The sequence below is a fragment of the Hyperolius riggenbachi genome, chromosome 7 (assembly GCF_040937935.1).
Source record: "Hyperolius riggenbachi isolate aHypRig1 chromosome 7, aHypRig1.pri, whole genome shotgun sequence".
Taxonomy (NCBI): domain Eukaryota; kingdom Metazoa; phylum Chordata; class Amphibia; order Anura; family Hyperoliidae; genus Hyperolius; species Hyperolius riggenbachi.
The window spans coordinates 65,620,458-65,637,883 of record NC_090652.1 but is presented as its reverse complement, the minus strand read 5'-3'; the positions used below and the strand labels follow the sequence as shown (position 1 = coordinate 65,637,883).

The window sequence follows — 17,426 nt, the reverse complement described above, 5'->3', positions numbered from 1 at the left end:
ATCTTGGTGGACTATCAGTCCCAGCCACACCAGTACTGTCATGCAATGTATCTAGTGCGGGGGCCGCCTCTGATGCGGATTCCGCCGTTACCAATGCGGATTCCGCCGCACTGCCTATGCGGCACTGCCTATGCGGCACGCAGCGTTTTTTCCGCGTTGTGACGCCATGCTGGACGCGGAAACAGCCGCCTCACTTCGAGAGACGGCGGCCTTTCCGCATTTCCTTACAGCATATAAAAAACACATATGCGTTGTCTATGCGTTTTACAGTATGCATTTTCATGCTGGTTCTGTTGCATATAATGAAAGTCAATGGGAGCACAATGGTATGCGTTTTTAATGCATTTTCCATGTGTTTTTCTAAGCGTTTTTGCTTTAAAAATTGTTTAGGGATGCATTATCACTTCCTGTTGTCTTCCTAGTGATTTGCATAAAACGCATGAGAAAAAAGCATGAGAAAAACACATATGTGTTTTGTTTTAGCGAACCACAAACATTAAAACACACGCAAAATGCATGAAAAATGCATCACAATTGCACCAAAAATGCACAAAAAAGGCAAACAACCTTAACATAAAACTTGACATAATATGCAGCCTTTCACGCTATGTCATATGTGAACCCTGCCTAAAGTGTGACCATATTACCTATATGCTTGTTTCAGAGGTTATATCCAGACACTACAGAAATATCAGCAACACTGCCAGGCAATTTCCATGTGGCAGCCTCCATTTGCCTCTCATCTACAGATACCTTTAACTCATGGGGCTCGATTCACAAAGCGGTGATAACCCAGTTAAAGACTATAGGCGTGATAACCATTTTTATCATGCCTAAACTCAGTTTAGGCATGATAAGTTTAGGCATGATAAGTTTAGGCATGCTAAGTTTAGATAAGTTTAGATCGTACGCAAAGTCCCGCACGCAAAGCAGCGCCATTAAACTCTATGCAAAGTGCACCAGACTTTGCTAGCGCAAAACTTTTGATCAGCTGTGCACTGCGGTGCTAGCCCAGTTGGTACTTAAACTTATCACACCTAAAAACTTATCACACCTAAACTTATCACACCTAAACTTATCATGCCTAAACAGAGTTTAGGCGTGATAAAGGGCTTTTCACCACGGTGCTAACTGTTAGCACCGTTTTGTGAATCAGGCCCTAGGAATCAAAAAAGTCAATAAAAACAGACAAATGCTATGAAAGACAGACAAACACTTTGTAGGACTGGTATTATACATTGAGAAACATAAGTCTTTGAACACCCTGCAATTTTGCAAGCCTACCACTTAGAAACCATGGAGGCATCTGAAATAAAAAAATAAAAAATAAATCAGGAAATCGCATTGTATGCTTTTTAAAGAATGTATTTGTATTGCACTGCTGCACATACGTATTTAAATCCCTGGCAATCAGCAAGAATCCTGGCTCTCAAAGACCTGTTACTCTGCCTTTAAAAAAGTCCACCTCTACTCCACTCATTAATCTAAATTAGTAGCACCTGCCTGAGCTCTTTAAAGACATCTGTCCACGCCACAGTCTCTCAGACTCCAACTACTACCATGGACAAGACCAAAGAGCTGTCAAAAGACACCAGAGACAAAATTGTGGACCTCCACAAGGCTGGAAAGGGCTACCAGGCAATTGCCAAGCAGCTTGGTGAAAATAGATTAACTGATGGAACAATTGTAAGAGGCTAAAAATGACTGTAGGTCTCCCTCTTACTTAGGCTCCATGCAGGATCTCACCCCGTGGGGTATAACTGATGGTATAACTGATGATAAGAAAGGTAAGAGAATCAGCCCAGAACTACAAGGGAGGAGCTGGTCAATGACATGAAGAGAGCTGGGACCACAGTTTCAAAGGTCACTGTCGGTAGAACACTATGCTGTCATGGTTTCAAATCATGCATTGCACAGAAGGTCCCCCTGCTCAAGTCATCACGTGTCCAGGCCCATCTGAAGTTTGTCAAAGACCATCTGGATGATCCAGAAGAAGATGTATATGAGAAAATCATGTGGTCAGATGAGATCAAAGTAGAACTTGTTGGTCAGTCACCGTGTTTGGAGGAAAAAGGACGAGCACTGTCCCTTCTGTGAAGCATTGGAGTGGAAACATCATGCTTTGGGGGTGCTTTTCTGAGAAGGGGACAGGACAGCTGTACTATATTAAGGAGAGGACCCCTCCATGATTTCTAAGCAAGAGAACTTGCAAAATTGCAGGGTGTTCAAATACTTATGCTCCTCGCTGTATGTATCCTTGTTTACCTCATCATGGCACTTGTCAACTCAAGTATGCTTCAAAGCATGAGGAAATTCAGAAATTAAAATATATTTACCTTTACAGATACCATACCAAAAAAAAAAAAAAAATTCCAAAATAATTACTTGTCATAAATACTACATACATTGAAGTGGTAGACTGGCAGTGTCTTGGTTCTTGTGGCGAAATTTCAACACTATTCTACAAGAGCATGTCAAAGTCTGAAATTGCTTTATATTTGATACTTTGACTAGGTACAAACCTACCCTGCGTTAGGCCCCAATGCTCAAAAAAGTGGCATTTCCTGAAATTCAGGAAAATACAAAATCGGATGGTGAATGCATCCTATGTTATTCATAGGATGCATTTACACTGTCAGTTGGAACACAAACACAAGTCACATGAACTGGAGCAGAAATGCAAAGCCCTGATCTGCTGCATTTTTCTGCAAATGTAACATCATTATGATGCAAATGCAGCACATCAGATGCAATGGAAGCTGTTCCCAAAAGGCTGTTTGCCTCACCAAAAATGTTCACCTTTCCCATGGATTTTTGGTTCCACCACTGTTGTTTGGTCCACTTCAGTGGATTGGAGAGCAGAAGAAGCATGGGGCACCTTATTGTAAAGAACCAATGGGAATCTTGCAGCAAAAGGAACAAATCTTATTTGTTCATGGTAGACCTCACATAGGATTTACATAGATTTTTACACTTCAAGGAGGCCCCATGCTTCCTGCTCTCTAGGACAAGCGGTGGATGAACAGGAAAAGCAGCAGGTGACAGGAAGAGAAACAAACTGTATGGTGGATGAGAAGAATAGTGCAGACACAAACATAGCAATATGGAAAGGGCAGGTAAGGTAAATGTATTTACCTTACTGCACTGTCCACATCCACTTCATTTGCATCGCCGAGTGAACCAGACCTAAAAACTTTGACTAGTGGATACATTGCAGTTTATCCTATACAATGGCACACAACATGGGGGCATTGCTGCAGATCTCTGAAATGATGCAACACACATCTGTGCTATATGCATACGCTGCCACCAGGGGCGTACCTAGAAATTCCCGGGCCCCCCTGCGAAAAAGAAAAATCCGCCCCCCCAGGGCCTGCTTAGGAACTTTTGGGGGGCAGGAGGGGTCGCAGCATAAGAGGAGAGTGTGGCAGATCGGTGGGGAGGGGGGAAATTCCCCCCCTCCCTCAACTCAGGCTCTCCTCTCAGCGCTCCCCCTCCTGCAATCATTGGTGGCAGCGGCGGCAGGTTGAATACATTACCTCCTTCTCGCTGGAGGTCTTCCGATCTCTAAGAGCAACTTCCTGTTTACACAGGAAGTTGCATGAAGCTCTTAGAGAACGGAAGACCTCCGGCGACAAGGAGGTAAAATATTCAGCCTGCCGCCGCCGCTGCTGCTGCTGCCACCAATGATTGCAGGAGGGGGAGCGCTGAGAGGAGAGCCCGAGGTGAGGGGGGGGGGATTCCCCCCTCCCCACCGATCTGCCACACTCTCCTCTTATGCTGCAACCCCTCCTGCCCCCCAAAAGTCCCTGAGCGGGCCCTAGGGGGGCCCCGGGCCCCCGCGACTGCAGTGGTCGCATCCCCTATTGTTACACCAGTGGCTGTCACCCGGGTCATTGTGAACTGTGCCAAACTGTTTGCCAAATGCTATAAAATGTCTCTAGATTTAGCGTGATTAATATTTCATCAAAAAACTTTTTTTTTTTTTCAGGGCTGAACACATCAGGTAAGCTGTGAAGACAAAAGATAAACAAGAGCCCCAATGGTGTGATATCGTTAAACTTTCTGTGACAATTATTTATGAGGAATGATACTCACAAATATAGGTTGCCAATGCCAGGCAACCACTAATCGTGCAAGCAGGGAGTTTAAGCCTGTCCCTGCTCAGGTTAAAAGGTCGCTCTCCGTAGATAGAAAAGGGTGTTCACACCCATCCAGCCAGTGGAAACAGATATGCTCAAATGATTACAGAGGCGCGCGAAGATTAAAATTACTACACATTAAAATCCTAAAATGGGGGGTACTGGATGACTTACCTCCCCAATGAAGACAATTCGCACTTGTTCAAAAATAATATTTTATTCTTACTCCACAAGTAGCTGCAACGCGTTTCACGGGTCTAACGTCCGCTTCCTCAGGCAACGTAAAATAGAGGAAGTACTAAAAACAGAAATATATACATACATAGTTCAACAAACCATCCATTTCCTCAAATTCCAGCATAATATTACAATATAAAAATGTAAAATAATGTATATATCTCTCTATGTGCTTCACTATATACTTCACTCTATAATAAAAAATGTAAAAAATATATATATCTCTATGTGCTTCACTATGTTCAAATGCAGTCATTAGTGTCCTCATATGGATCATATAATAACATAATGTCACATATTTGATGTTACTCTAGGTATACACACACTACCATAAAATTGTCATGCCTATAGTGCAATTAAGACCCTTGCTGGACCTTCACAACACTTCCTTGCTGGGTTATACTTCTCTTATATGCTCTAAATTTTATCTGTATGGTGGCTGGCCGCCCTTTGGTGCCTATACACAAAAGTTTAAGTTATGGCTTACCTCAAACAGTGCAGGAGCGGGTTTAGCGCCTCTGTAGCTCATCTGCGCACAACCTCGCTCCTTAAATTCATTATGGGACTGCGGGGATGATCCATAGGGCGCGCGTATTCACGAGCCGAACGGGCTCTTCCGGCGGATGTGACGCGTGCGCCTCAAGTGTATCGTCACTTGTTCATCTGGCGCTGCTCGTCATGACCATTTTGCTGCGCTCCAATGCCCGGAAGTGATGATTGGAGCGCAGACGTACATCAGCCCCACGCCGTGGAAGTAGACTCAGCGTCAAAGGATGCGTGTGTCATGATCGTACTCTCCCACGTAACCATGGTAACGCTTCCTTATACTTACTCTCTTTGTGCTCCAGAGCAGGGGTGCAGCTAAGGTTTTTGTGGCCCCAAGCGGACTGTAGGAAGTGGCCCTAGCGAAAAATGGGTGTGGCTATCCTGCATAAGTGGGCGTGTCCATGACATGTGGGTGGAGCTGGAGGGCGGATTGGGGCGGGGCTGTTTGCGGGGAAAATGGATGTGGGGGTGATTGAGGCGCGCGCAGCGCGCCGCGCCGAAAGATGGATTTGGCCATGACATTGTATGGGCGGAGCTTAACAGTAGCACAGCAAATATAGCCAACTATGACCATTAAATAATAAATGCAGCAACAGTTACCCCAGACACCAGAAAATAAAAACGCAATTTGTGCAACATTTCAGTAGAAAACAAACGCAGTTTGTGCAACATTTCAACAGAAAACAAACAGAATTTGGGCCACATTTCAGCAGAAATCAAACGCAATTTGGGCCACATTTCAGCAGAAATCAAATGCAATTTGGGCCACATTTCAGCAGAAATTAAACGCAATTTGGGCACATATTCAGCAGAAATCAAACGCAATTATGGCACATTTTCAGCAGAAATCAAACGCAATTAGGGCACATTTTCAGCAGAAATCAAACGCAATTTGGGCACATTTTCAGCAGAAATCAAACACAATTTGGGCCACATTTCAGCAGAAATCAAACGCAATTTGGGCACATTTTCAGCAGAAATCAAACGCAATTAGGGCACATTTTCAGCAATAATCAAACGCAATTTGGGCACATTTTCAGCAGAAATCAAACGCAATTTGGGCCATATTTCAGCAGAAATCAAACGCAATTTGGGCACATTTTCAGCAGAAATCAAATGCAATTTGGGCACATTTTCAGCAGAAATCAAACGCAATTAGGGCACATTTTCAGCAGAAATCAAACGCAATTAGGGCACATTTTCAGCAGAATTCAAACGCAATTTGGGCACATTTTCAGCAGAAATCGAACGCAATGTGGGCCACATTTCAGCAGAAATCAAACGCAATTTAGGCACATTTTCAGCAGAAATCAAACGAAATTAGGGCACATTTTCAGCAGAAATCAAACGCAATTTGGGCACATTTTCAGCAGAAATCAAACGCAATTTGGGCCACATTTCAGCAGAAATCAAACGCAATTTGGGCACATTTTCAGCAGAAATCAAACGCAATTATGGCACATTTTCAGCAGAAATCAAACGCAATTAGGGCACATTTTCAGCAGAAATCAAACGCAATTAGGGCACATTTTCAGCAGAAATCAAACACAATTTGGGCACATTTTCAGCAGAAATTAAACGCAATGTGGGCCACATTTCAGTAGAAATGAAACGCAATTAGGGCACATTTTCAGCAGAAATCAAACGCAATTTGGGCACATTTTCAGCAGAAATCAAACGCAATTAGGGCACATTTTTAGCAGAAATCAAACGCAATTAGGGCACATTTTCAGCAGAAATCAAATGCAATTAGGGCACATTTTCAGCAGAAATCAAACACAATTAGGGCACATTTTCAGCAGAAATCAAATGCAATTAGGGCACAGTTCAGCAGAAATCAAACGCAATTAGGGCACAGTTCAGCAGAAATCAAACACAATTAGGGAACAGTTCAGCAGAAATCAAACACAATTAGGGCACAGTTCAGCAGAAATCAAACACAATTAGGGCACAGTTCAGCAGAAATCAAACACAATTAGGGAACAGTTCAGCAGATATCAAACGCAATTAGGGCACATTTTCAGAGCTGCAAAAAGAAATGAATTTACTCACCTGGCACTGGCAGAAGTCTCATGTAAAAAAAGGATACTGTGCACCTGTCTACTTGTTCGAACTGCCATTTTATTTTCTTCACACAGCCTGTGGTAAACAGTTATGACATATATGCGTAAACAACGTCAAACCTGAACTGCTGAAGGTGCTGCGGTGGTTGAGGGAGGGTGACCAGGGACAGATAGGACGACACAACAGCCGTTTCACGCCGCTCGGGCGTTGTTCACGTGCGTGTCCGTGCATAGGCGGCGCCGGGCGGCTTCTGAGTAAACTCTTCAATTGTGATGGGGAAAGGTCAAGGGTAAACTCTTCAAGCCACGCCCCCGGCGCCGTCTCATTGGAGTGGAATTGTGATGGGGAAAGGTCGGAGAGTGAAGGGGCGTGGCTTCGCCGTCCAGCGGCGCAAAGACCACGTCAGTGACCAAAACAGGGCTGCATCCAAATGCTGCCCAGTAAAATAACACTTGTGATTTACATAGCTGTGAATAAAAAGTAATAAATATGTGTTACGATCTTCCTTGCGGAAGAAAATATAATCAGTGCTGTGAAAACATACACATTTTTGTAAATATTGTAAACATATATAACTACCTTGAAACACTCTTACTGTGCACTGTGCAACACCTATAGATACCCACTGATGTTTGCCTAAAAGCGCTATTAGTCATTAAATCTACCTTTATTATGCTACATAAAATCATTATTTTATTATATTGCCATATTTCTTATGGTGTTACCCCTAAAAAAGGTAGAAAACCCCAAACTACCCTGAAACCCCATTAAAAAAGAGAGACCAGGAGGAACAGTGCGATTTTGGGTGACCTATTAGGTGTATTCACCTCTCAGGACAGCCAACCCATCTATTTCCTTTATTTACAAAAGACTACTGCCTCTCTAAGGTTCAACCAATCCCAAATCTCATTGTGAGATAGGTTCAATCTATTAGGGTACGTATCCCAAAAAGAACCAAGAAAAGGGAAAAGGGAGGAACAAGGAAAGAAAAGGAGGGGACAAAGGGGGACAGATCATAGGGAGTTCCCTTGAACCCTGAGAACGGATCCCCCACATGGACCAGGGGCCGCCTCTCAGTATCACCTATCATGCAGTGTACAGACAGAGGTCTGTATCCAGGGCAACCAGGACAAGCCAGGCCATCCAAAAGGGGTGGATGTCTGCATTTGTTACTGGCCCCCAGGGGCACTCCACTCACTCTATATATTCATTTTAAGTTTTTGAATTTTACATTTTTAAATTTCGAACAGGGGCATAATGCCTGCTGTGTTGGAACCCTTGTCCAGTGATCACTAATGGTAGCTCATGGGGGAATCTGCGGACCACACTGGTCCTTCTCCAGAGCCCCCTCTGGCTCTTGATCCTACTAATATAGAATGAGCGGTGACAGTTACATCATGCTTCTGTTTTTGCTTGTATTCGTACATGGCTGCCAACTCCACTTCCCGCATGACCTGGTGAGCCCAGTTAGTCACCTGGTGGACCAATAGGTGTAGTCCAGGAAGGAAAAAAGGGGGGAGGTCAATCAGGAACAGTCCCCTACGAGTGCTACCCCAGGGGAGAGGAAAAGAGAAGAGAAGAAGAGAGGAGAAGGCCAGCCCAGGGATACCTAAGGGATACCTAAGGGAGGAAAACGGGGGTGGTGGAGAATCTAGGGGTCAAGGAAACAGGCCAACTCCAGTCTATCATTCAGGCCCAACGGGCCCATGGCTTCAGAGCGTAGGATGACCCTTGATTCCCGTCTGGTTAACTCTCGGTCGCAGTCACCCCCTCTTCGTGACGGGGTGACGTGTAGGAGGCCCGCAAATCTTAAGCACCTAGCCCTCCCACCATGGACTTCCCTTACATGTTCAATCAGTCTGGGACTACCCTTGCCCGACTTGATTGATTTAAAATGTTCACCCACTCTCTCCTTGAGGGGGTGGGTTGTTTTCCCAACGTAGTAGAAAAGACAGGGACAGAACACCACATAGGAAACAAACCTGGTTTGACATGTAATAAAGGCTCTAACTTCCCATTGTAGACCACCCAAGCGGTAGTTGGTGCCCTCCCACATGTTCACACAGAAACTACAATTGCCACATTTGTGGTTACCCTTTGGGCGGCTACCTGTCAGCCAATTGTGAATGGGGGCCGAGCGGTACTCGCTCCGAGTTAGAGTGTCTCCCAAGGTTGGGGCCCGCCTGAACACCACCCTTGGGGGATTTTGGAAGACCTTCTGTAGTGCTGGATCTCTTGTCACCACCCCCCAATTCTTCTTAACGATCTGCGTCAATTTTCTTGACATTGGGGTATAGTCAAAAGTGAGGGTTATGGAGTTTGGCTTCCTACGGTCTCCAGAGCTCCTTAAAAGGAGGGAGCTCCTGTCTGCTTTTCTAGCCCTGTCACGGGCCTCCTCCAGGGAGCGTCTGTCATACTTTCTTGCCCCCAGCCGCATAGACAGCTCCTGCGCCTGTAGATCAAAAGTGTCTAGGCTGGAATTGTTCCGCCTCAGACGCAGGTACTGGCCGTATGGCAGGGAAGTCTTGACGTGCCTAGGATGAAAACTGTCTCTGTGGAGCAAGGAGTTAACAGCTGTGGCCTTTCTGTACCCCTCACAGGTCAAATTGGCCCCATCGGGCCTAATCCTCAGATCCAAGAAACTGATGGATTGGTCGCTTATTTCTGATTAAAGCGCATGTTCACCTGATTATCATTGAGGTAACTCATGAAGGCGCCAAACTCCTTCCCACTTCCCTGCCACACGACCAGCACATCGTCCACATATCTGGCCCAAATTTTTATGTTTTGTCTGAACGGGTTCCTGGGGTTCGACACATAGTCCTCTTCCCATGCTCCCAAGAAGAGGCCTGCATAGGTACATGCCACAGAGGTCCCCATGGCCGTCCCGGATATTTGGTGGTACCATCTTCCATCAAACATGAATGAATTATGCTTTAATATAAAGCCCAAGCATTCACAAAGGAAGTCTTTGTATCCTTCGTCCTTATTAGTTCTGTCCAGGAATCTTCGAACCGCCTTCAGTCCCTCCTCGTGGGGGATCCTGCTATATAAACTCTCCACATCAATAGTGGCCAGATGGTAATCTGTCTCCATGAAACACGCACAATTAAATTAATTGTATCTAGGGTGTCCGCCAAATAGGCTGGGACCCCCACGAGTAAAGGGCATAACAGGTGGTCGAGGAACCTGGACAGGCGTTCCGTCAGGGAGCCACAACCCGAGGCAATGGGTCTCCCCGGGGGGCTCTCCACTGACTTGTGTAGTTTAGGAAGATGGTACCACACAGGACTCCGGGGGGACATGGGGAGTAGGTCCACTGCCAATCTCTGTGTCATGTACCCTTTCTCAACTCCTCGTCTCAACAATGAACGAAGAGTTGTTTGATATTTGATGGTAGGGTTGCCCCCCAATTTTTTGTAAAACTCATTGTTACCTAGTTGCCTGTAAGCCTCCTTGGTATAGAACTCGCCTGACATGATCACCACATTTCCCCCTTTATCCGCCTGTTTTATCACCAGGTCGCAGTGCTGTTTAAGCCACCTGATGGCGGCTTTATCCGTTTTGCTCAAATTGTCTGGAGCTCGGTTATAGCACATTGCCTTCATCTCCGCCGCGACCTGGTGAAAAAACTGGTCAATCGGGGAACCGGGGGAATAGGTACGGGCCGTATGGACTTACATGCCCGGAAGTCGACAGGGTTGCCCAATGACAGAATTTGCAGAGCTTCAGACTCTCCCTCTAGTTCACAAGAGCCTCCCTCCTCCCACAGCTCCTCTAGTATCCGGAGTGCCTCTATCTCGGTGGCGTCCCAGCCCACCATGGGACTAAACCCTAGAGTAGACACAGGACTTTCTGCCGATGTCGGGCCTCCATCACTCTGTCCTCGGAGCGCCTTCACCCCCTCCCCACCCCGGTAAAGTTGACTGATCATCATTTTCCTGGTGGCTTTGTATAAGTCCACAAAAAAGTCCACATAATCGAACTCCTGGACCAGTGAGAAACCAAACCCTTTTTCAATAAGGCAATACAGCTTTCCGGAATGGTCTGGTTGGTCAAATTGGCCACCTGAAGTTCTCCTTCTACACCTAGCTGTGCTGCGGATTCTAGGGGGGTCTCTATTCCTTTGTCCTCTTCCTCTTTACGTTGCTGTAGCTGTAATGGCTCTTGGTTTCCACCGGGGAGTCCCAGGTTACGTTTCTCCCAGTGTCTGTTTCTTCCTCCTCGGCGGATTCCCCGCCTAAAGGGGTTGATGCACATGGTTTGGGCTGGGTGGGCTTGGCCTTAGGATCCGGGTTGCTACCTCCCTTCTTCTTTTTGATCTGTCTCGGTTTTGGTTTCTTTTCCAAATTTCGCTTATCCTCCTCTGAGTCCGACCCGGAGTCGGTAGTCCAATAGCCCTTACCCCTCTTGGGTCTCGCCCCTTGATTTGGGGTGCCTCCCTGCCCCCAGTAGAAAATTCTGCCCTTTCTGAAATCGTCCCGATCCCGGTGAAATTTCTTAAGTTTCCTGGCCTTGAGTTCGTTTTGAATTAAATCTTGTTCTCAATCTTTGTAATGATAGCTGTAAAGTTCTCCTCCGATGCCGCCTCCTGTAGCTGCTCCCTGGTCTCCTGCAGTTCTCCAGAGACCTTGTTATGTTCCTCTATGGTTCGCTCCCTTACAATCTCCTGCAAGGTCCTACAATAATTTAGATGGGCAGTCTACCACCTTTCCACGAACTTCTTATCATCTCTATACTCGGATGGCTCCCTGTAGGACCTGAAGCCGCGTGCAATGTAGCCCTCCTCCTTGTACTTATTCAAAGTGGTGGCAGTCCAAAAAAGTTTGGTCTCTCTTTCACACAGTCCTCCTAGTCTCAACTCCAACACCCTGGTCACCACATCCCTATTTGCAGGTGCTGGACTAGCATTGTGGTTGAAAATGGAGCTTGCTCCTTCTCGGCCCTCTGAGGCACCTTGACTTATTAAAGGGAAGTCCAGAGAGGAATCTGTGTCGCTCTCCAGATCCGCAAGATTATCGTCCGGCGTCCCCCTTTCCACACTCATGGATGCAGATGGTGCTCTGGACAAAAATACACACTAGATCACTGGTACACTATAGTAAACAGACGTAGTCCGGCACTCAAATGCTGACTCTGGGGGAATTGAGGGCTCCACTCAGAAAGCACCTAGCATGTGCGTGCTTGCTAGCAACTTCCACCACCCTTGAGCAGGGACCTTCACACAGGCTCACAGTCCAAAGCGGGAGGCGTGCAGCAAGTGGGGTCAGTGCAGGGCACAACATACAATTGGCACATGTAAAAAAAAGGATACTGTGCACCTGTCTCCTTGTTCGAACTGCCGTTTTATTTTCTTCACACAGCCTGTGGTAAACAGTTATGACATATATGCGTAAACAACGTCAAACCTGAACTGCTGAAGGTGCTGCGGTGGTTGAGGGAGGGTGACCAGGGACAGATAGGACGACACAACAGCCGTTTCACGCCGCTCGGGCGCTTGTTCACGTGCGTGTCCGTGCATAGGCGGCGCCGGGCGGCTTCTGAGTAAACTCTTCAATTGTGATGGGGAAAGGTCGGAGAGTGAAGGGGCGTGGCTTTGCCATCCAGCGGCGCAAAGACCACGTCAGTGACCAAAACAGGGCTGCATCCAAACGCTGCCCAGTAAAATAACACTTGTGATTTACATAGCTGTGAATAAAAAGTAATAAATACGTGTTACGATCTTCCTTGCGGAGGAAAATATAATCAGTGCTGTGAAAACATACACATTTTTGTAAATATTGTAAACATATATAACTACCTTGAAACACTCTTACTGTGCACTATGCAACACCTATAGATACCCACTGACGTTTGCCTAAAAGCGCTATTAGTCATTAAATCTACCATTATTATGCTACATAAAATCATTATTTTATTATATTGCCATATTTCTTATGGTGTTACCCCTAAAAAAGGTAGAAAACCCCAAACTACCCTGAAACCCCACTAAAAAAGAGAGACCAGGAGGAACAGTGTGATTTTGGGTGACCTATTAGGTGTATTCACCTCTCAGGACTGCCCACCCATCTCTTCCCTTTATTTACAAAAGACTACTGCCTCTCTAAGGTTCAACCAATCCCACATCTCATTGTGAGATAGGTTCAATCTATTAGGGTACGTGTCCCAAAAAGAACCAAGAAAAGGGAAAAGGGAGGAACAAGGAAAGAAAAGGAGGGGACAAAGGGGGACAGATCATAGGGAGTTCCCTCGAACCCTGAGAACGGATCCCCCACATGCACCAGGGGCCGCCTCTCAGTATCACCTATCATGCAGTGTACAGACAGAGGTCTGTATCCAGGGCAACCAGGACAAGAAACGCGGGCCTCCTACACGTCACCCCGTCACGAAGAGGGGGCGACCGCGACCGAGAGTTAACCAGACGGGAATCAAGGGTCATCCTACGCTCTGAAGCCATGGGCTCGTTGGGCCTGAATGATAGACTGGAGTTGGCCTGTTTCCTTGACCCCTAGATTCTCCACCACCCCCGTTTTCCTCCCTTAGATATCCCTTAGGTATCCCTGGGCTGGCCTTCTCCTCTCTTCTTCTCTTCTCTTTTCCTCTCCCCTGGGGTAGCACTCGTAGGAGACTGTTCCTGATTGACCTCCCCCCTTTTTTCCTTCCTGGACTACACCTATTGGTCCACCAGGTGACTAACTGGGCTCACCAGGTCATGCGGGAAGTGGAGTTGGCAGCCATGTACGAATACAAGCAAAAACAGAAGCATGATGTAACTGTCACCACTCATTCTATATTAGTAGGATCAAGAGCCAGAGGGGGCCCCTGGAGAAGGACCAGTGCGGTCCGCAGATTCCCCCATGAGCTACCATTAGTGATCACTGGACAATGGTTCCAACACAGCAGGCATTATGCCCATGTTCGAAATTTAAAAATGTAAAATTCAAAAACTTAAAATGAATATATAGAGTGAGTGGAGTGCCCCTGGGGGCCAGTAACAAATGCAGACATCCACCCCTTTTGGATGGCCTGGCTTGTCCTGGTTGCCCTGGATACAGACCTCTGTCTGTACACTGCATGATAGGTGATACTGAGAGGTGGCCCCTGGTGCATGTGGGGGATACGTTCTCAGGGTTCGAGGGAACTCCCTATGATCTGTCCCCCTTTGTCCCCTCCTTTTCTTTCCTTGTTCCTCCCTTTTCCCTTTTCTTGGTTCTTTTTGGGACACGTACCCTAATAGATTGAACCTATCTCACAATGAGATGTGGGATTGGTTGAACCTTAGAGAGGCAGTAGTCTTTTGTAAATAAAGGGAATAGATGGGTTGGCAGTCCTGAGAGGTGAATACACCTAATAGGTCACCAAAATCGCACTGTTCCTCCTGGTCTCTCTTTTTTAATAGGGTTTCAGGGTAGTTTGGGGTTTTCTACCTTTTTTAGGGGTAACACCATAAGAAATATGGCAATATAATAAAATAATGATTTTATGTAGCATAATAAAGGTAGATTTAATGACTAATAGCGCTTTTAGGCGCTTTTAGCGCTTTTAGCGCTTTTTTGGGGTATCTATAGGTGTTGCACAGTGCACAGTAAGAGTGTTTCAAGGTAGTTATATATGTTTACAATATTTACAAAAATGTGTATGTTTTCACAGCACTGATTATATTTTCTTCCGGAAGGAAGATCGTAACACGTATTTATTACTTTTTATTCACAGCTATGTAAATCACAAGTGTTATTTTACTGGGCAGCATTTGGATGCAGCCCTGTTTTGGTCACTGACGTGGTCTTTGCGCCGCTGGACGGCGAAGCCACGCCCCTTCACTCTCCGACCTTTCCCCATCACAATTCCACTCCAATGAGACGGCGCCGGGGGCGTGGCTTGAAGAGTTTACTCGGAAGCCGCCCGGCGCCGCCTATGCACGGACACGCACGTGAACAAGTGCCCTAGCGGCGTGAAATGGCTGTTGTGTCGTCCTGTCTGTCCCTGGTCACCCTCCCTCAACCACCGCAGCACCTTCAGCAGTTCAGGTTTGACGTTGTTTACGTATATATGTCATAACTGTTTACCACAGGCTGTGTGAAGAAAATAAACTTTTACTTTTACATGTGCCAATTGTATGTTGTGCCCTGCACTGGCCCCACTTGCTGCACGCCTCCCGCTTTGGACTGTGAGCCTGTGTGAAGGTCCCTGCTCAAGGGTGGTGGAAGTTGCTAGCAAGCACGCACATGCTAGGTGCTTTCTGAGTGGAGCCCTCAATTCCCCCAGAGTCAGCATTTGAGTGCCGGACTACGTCTGTTTACTATAGTGCAGAACCAATTAGGAAGGTAAAATATGTTGTGGGCGGTACATACCAATAAACCTCAAAAGAGACAATATTTATAAAGAACTATCAAAATTTTATTTGTGAAAAAAGATCATATTTAAAATTGCATGAACTATGTTGCTGACAACCTACCCTGCAACTCATCACCCCAGCAGCCCCTGCGAGCCAAAAACCCCACTCACACAACACACATCAGACATTCAGCAGATAATCAAGGCCTTGATCAAACCACACTATTGGGCTGAGAAGCACAGGAGGACATCTCAACAGGCGAATCTCTGCCACAGCTTTGCAGAATTGTATGCAATTAATGCAGTTGGATGAATCCAGAGCTTAACTCATGTGGCACAAAACTGTTGATAGAAAGTCCAGGCACTGTAAGGCTAGGCTGCATGCATCCTTACATGTAGAAGGCTCCAATATACATATGTAGAGCACCTTGCTATAATGGTTTCAATGTCCCAGCAGACTCAGAAAGCAAGCAGCCCTGCCAGCAGCAATAGCAAAGGTAAGCAAACAGGCCTGTATTGAGGAAAGTTCAATGCAGCAAGCATGAGGAGCACATAGAAGCAAGCAGAGTGGATGTCCAAACAAGTGCCTCACTTGTAGAGCCAGAGATATGTACAACAGCGAAAGAGAGTGAGCCAGCAAGATCGCTTGAAGCATGGAAAGTTCATATGGGAATGCTCACCCCTAGGTCTGCCGATGTCTGGTAAAGTTCATCCTCACATGGATGGAGGCGATGTGGGGGATCCCCATAAGTTCAGGAATCGTGCTGATGGTCAGGAGTGGTGCAGGCAGGAGTAGTCAGGCAGCCCAGCAAGCACGCGATGACGCCACACACAGCCTCGACATGTTTCACGAGCGTCTGCTCGTTTCCTCAGGAGGCGTGGCTCATCGCTCAACATCCGCATCATCCTTTCATCCTCTCATCCATCCAATCCGGGTGTAAGGAGCAAACCCCGCCCATCCGCCCTGTCCCTGGCCAGCGGCCGCGCGCACCCCCACCCCACACACTCCAACCCCGCCCACATCAATACGGCAGGCTGGGGAGGAGAGAGGAGAGGCGCGCGCAGCCGCCGATGACACCCGCAAAGCCCCGCAGCTCGAAGGCAAACAAAACGCCATAAGAGACAGCGGAGAGAGCGGGTACCAAAACCCGACGAGAGGGCAGACCGGCAAGGGGTCACACCAAGCCCAGCACAGTATTCAGGTGTATATTACACAGTTTGCTTAGCAATTTAACATTACCCTTATTAAGACCAGGCTATAACACTGAACCCAGTAAACGGAGCCTGGCTTGCATAAGCCAAGGCAAAACCCTATGAAGGGCAAGCTTATTGTAATGGATACTTATCAAAGCCTATAGGGCTGCAACCGTGGGCACGAGACAGCAAGACACACCAGAGCCGCGGCAGAGACAGGTAGATACCCTGAGCACACAGAAAAGGAGAGGGAAGGGGGAAAATTTGATTAAACTGGCAAGAAGGCGGCAAAGCCCTCCACCTCATTCAAACCTGGGGGGCAGGTGGCTTTCAAAGTGAAAATCCAGCGGCACTCCTTCTGGAGCAACAATCTATCCGGGTTACCACCCCTAATTGATGTATGAATACGGTCTAAACCGATAAATTTAAGTCCACTAAGATCACCATTGTGATGCTGCCTGAAATGAACCCCGACAGGGGCAGTGGAACTCACACTTCTAATACTGTTTACTATAGTGTACCACTGGCAGAAGTCTTCTCTCCCCGTCTCCTCTCCTGGCCGGCTCCTCAGGCGCGCAGTTCCCACGGAGCTCCCTCCCTCCTCCAATCTCCCGCACTGATTGAATCAGGGCTACGGGAAGATGGCCACCCGAAGCCCTGTACTGGAGGCATAAATAGTCTCCAGAGCAGGGCTTAGGTGGCGGCCAACTTCTCGTAGCCCTGCCCTGCTCTGCCAGCCCCGCGGGGCTGCGGGAAAACAGTGACGTCACACCGACATCACTGAGCCGCCGAGGCCCCTACGATCTTGAGGCCCCAAGCGGCCGCTTGGTTCGCTTTATGCCTCGCGGCGCCCCTGCTCCAGAGTCCACCACTGTCATCTGGAACGCTGAATTACGGTGACCCTATGCG

At 47.0% G+C, this 17,426-nt stretch overlaps 1 protein-coding gene across 1 annotated transcript in view; it reads left to right on the top strand.

Annotated features, from left to right (window-relative positions):
- Positions 1–17,426, top strand: part of LOC137526031 (uromodulin-like) — a 232,403-nt gene that overhangs the window by 106,174 nt on the left and 108,803 nt on the right. Inside the window, exons 7-8 of the mRNA XM_068247243.1 lie at positions 1,538–1,686; positions 1,918–2,047. Coding sequence (XP_068103344.1) covers positions 1,538–1,686; positions 1,918–2,047 — 279 coding nt within the window. The remainder of the gene's footprint in view (positions 1–1,537; positions 1,687–1,917; positions 2,048–17,426) is intronic.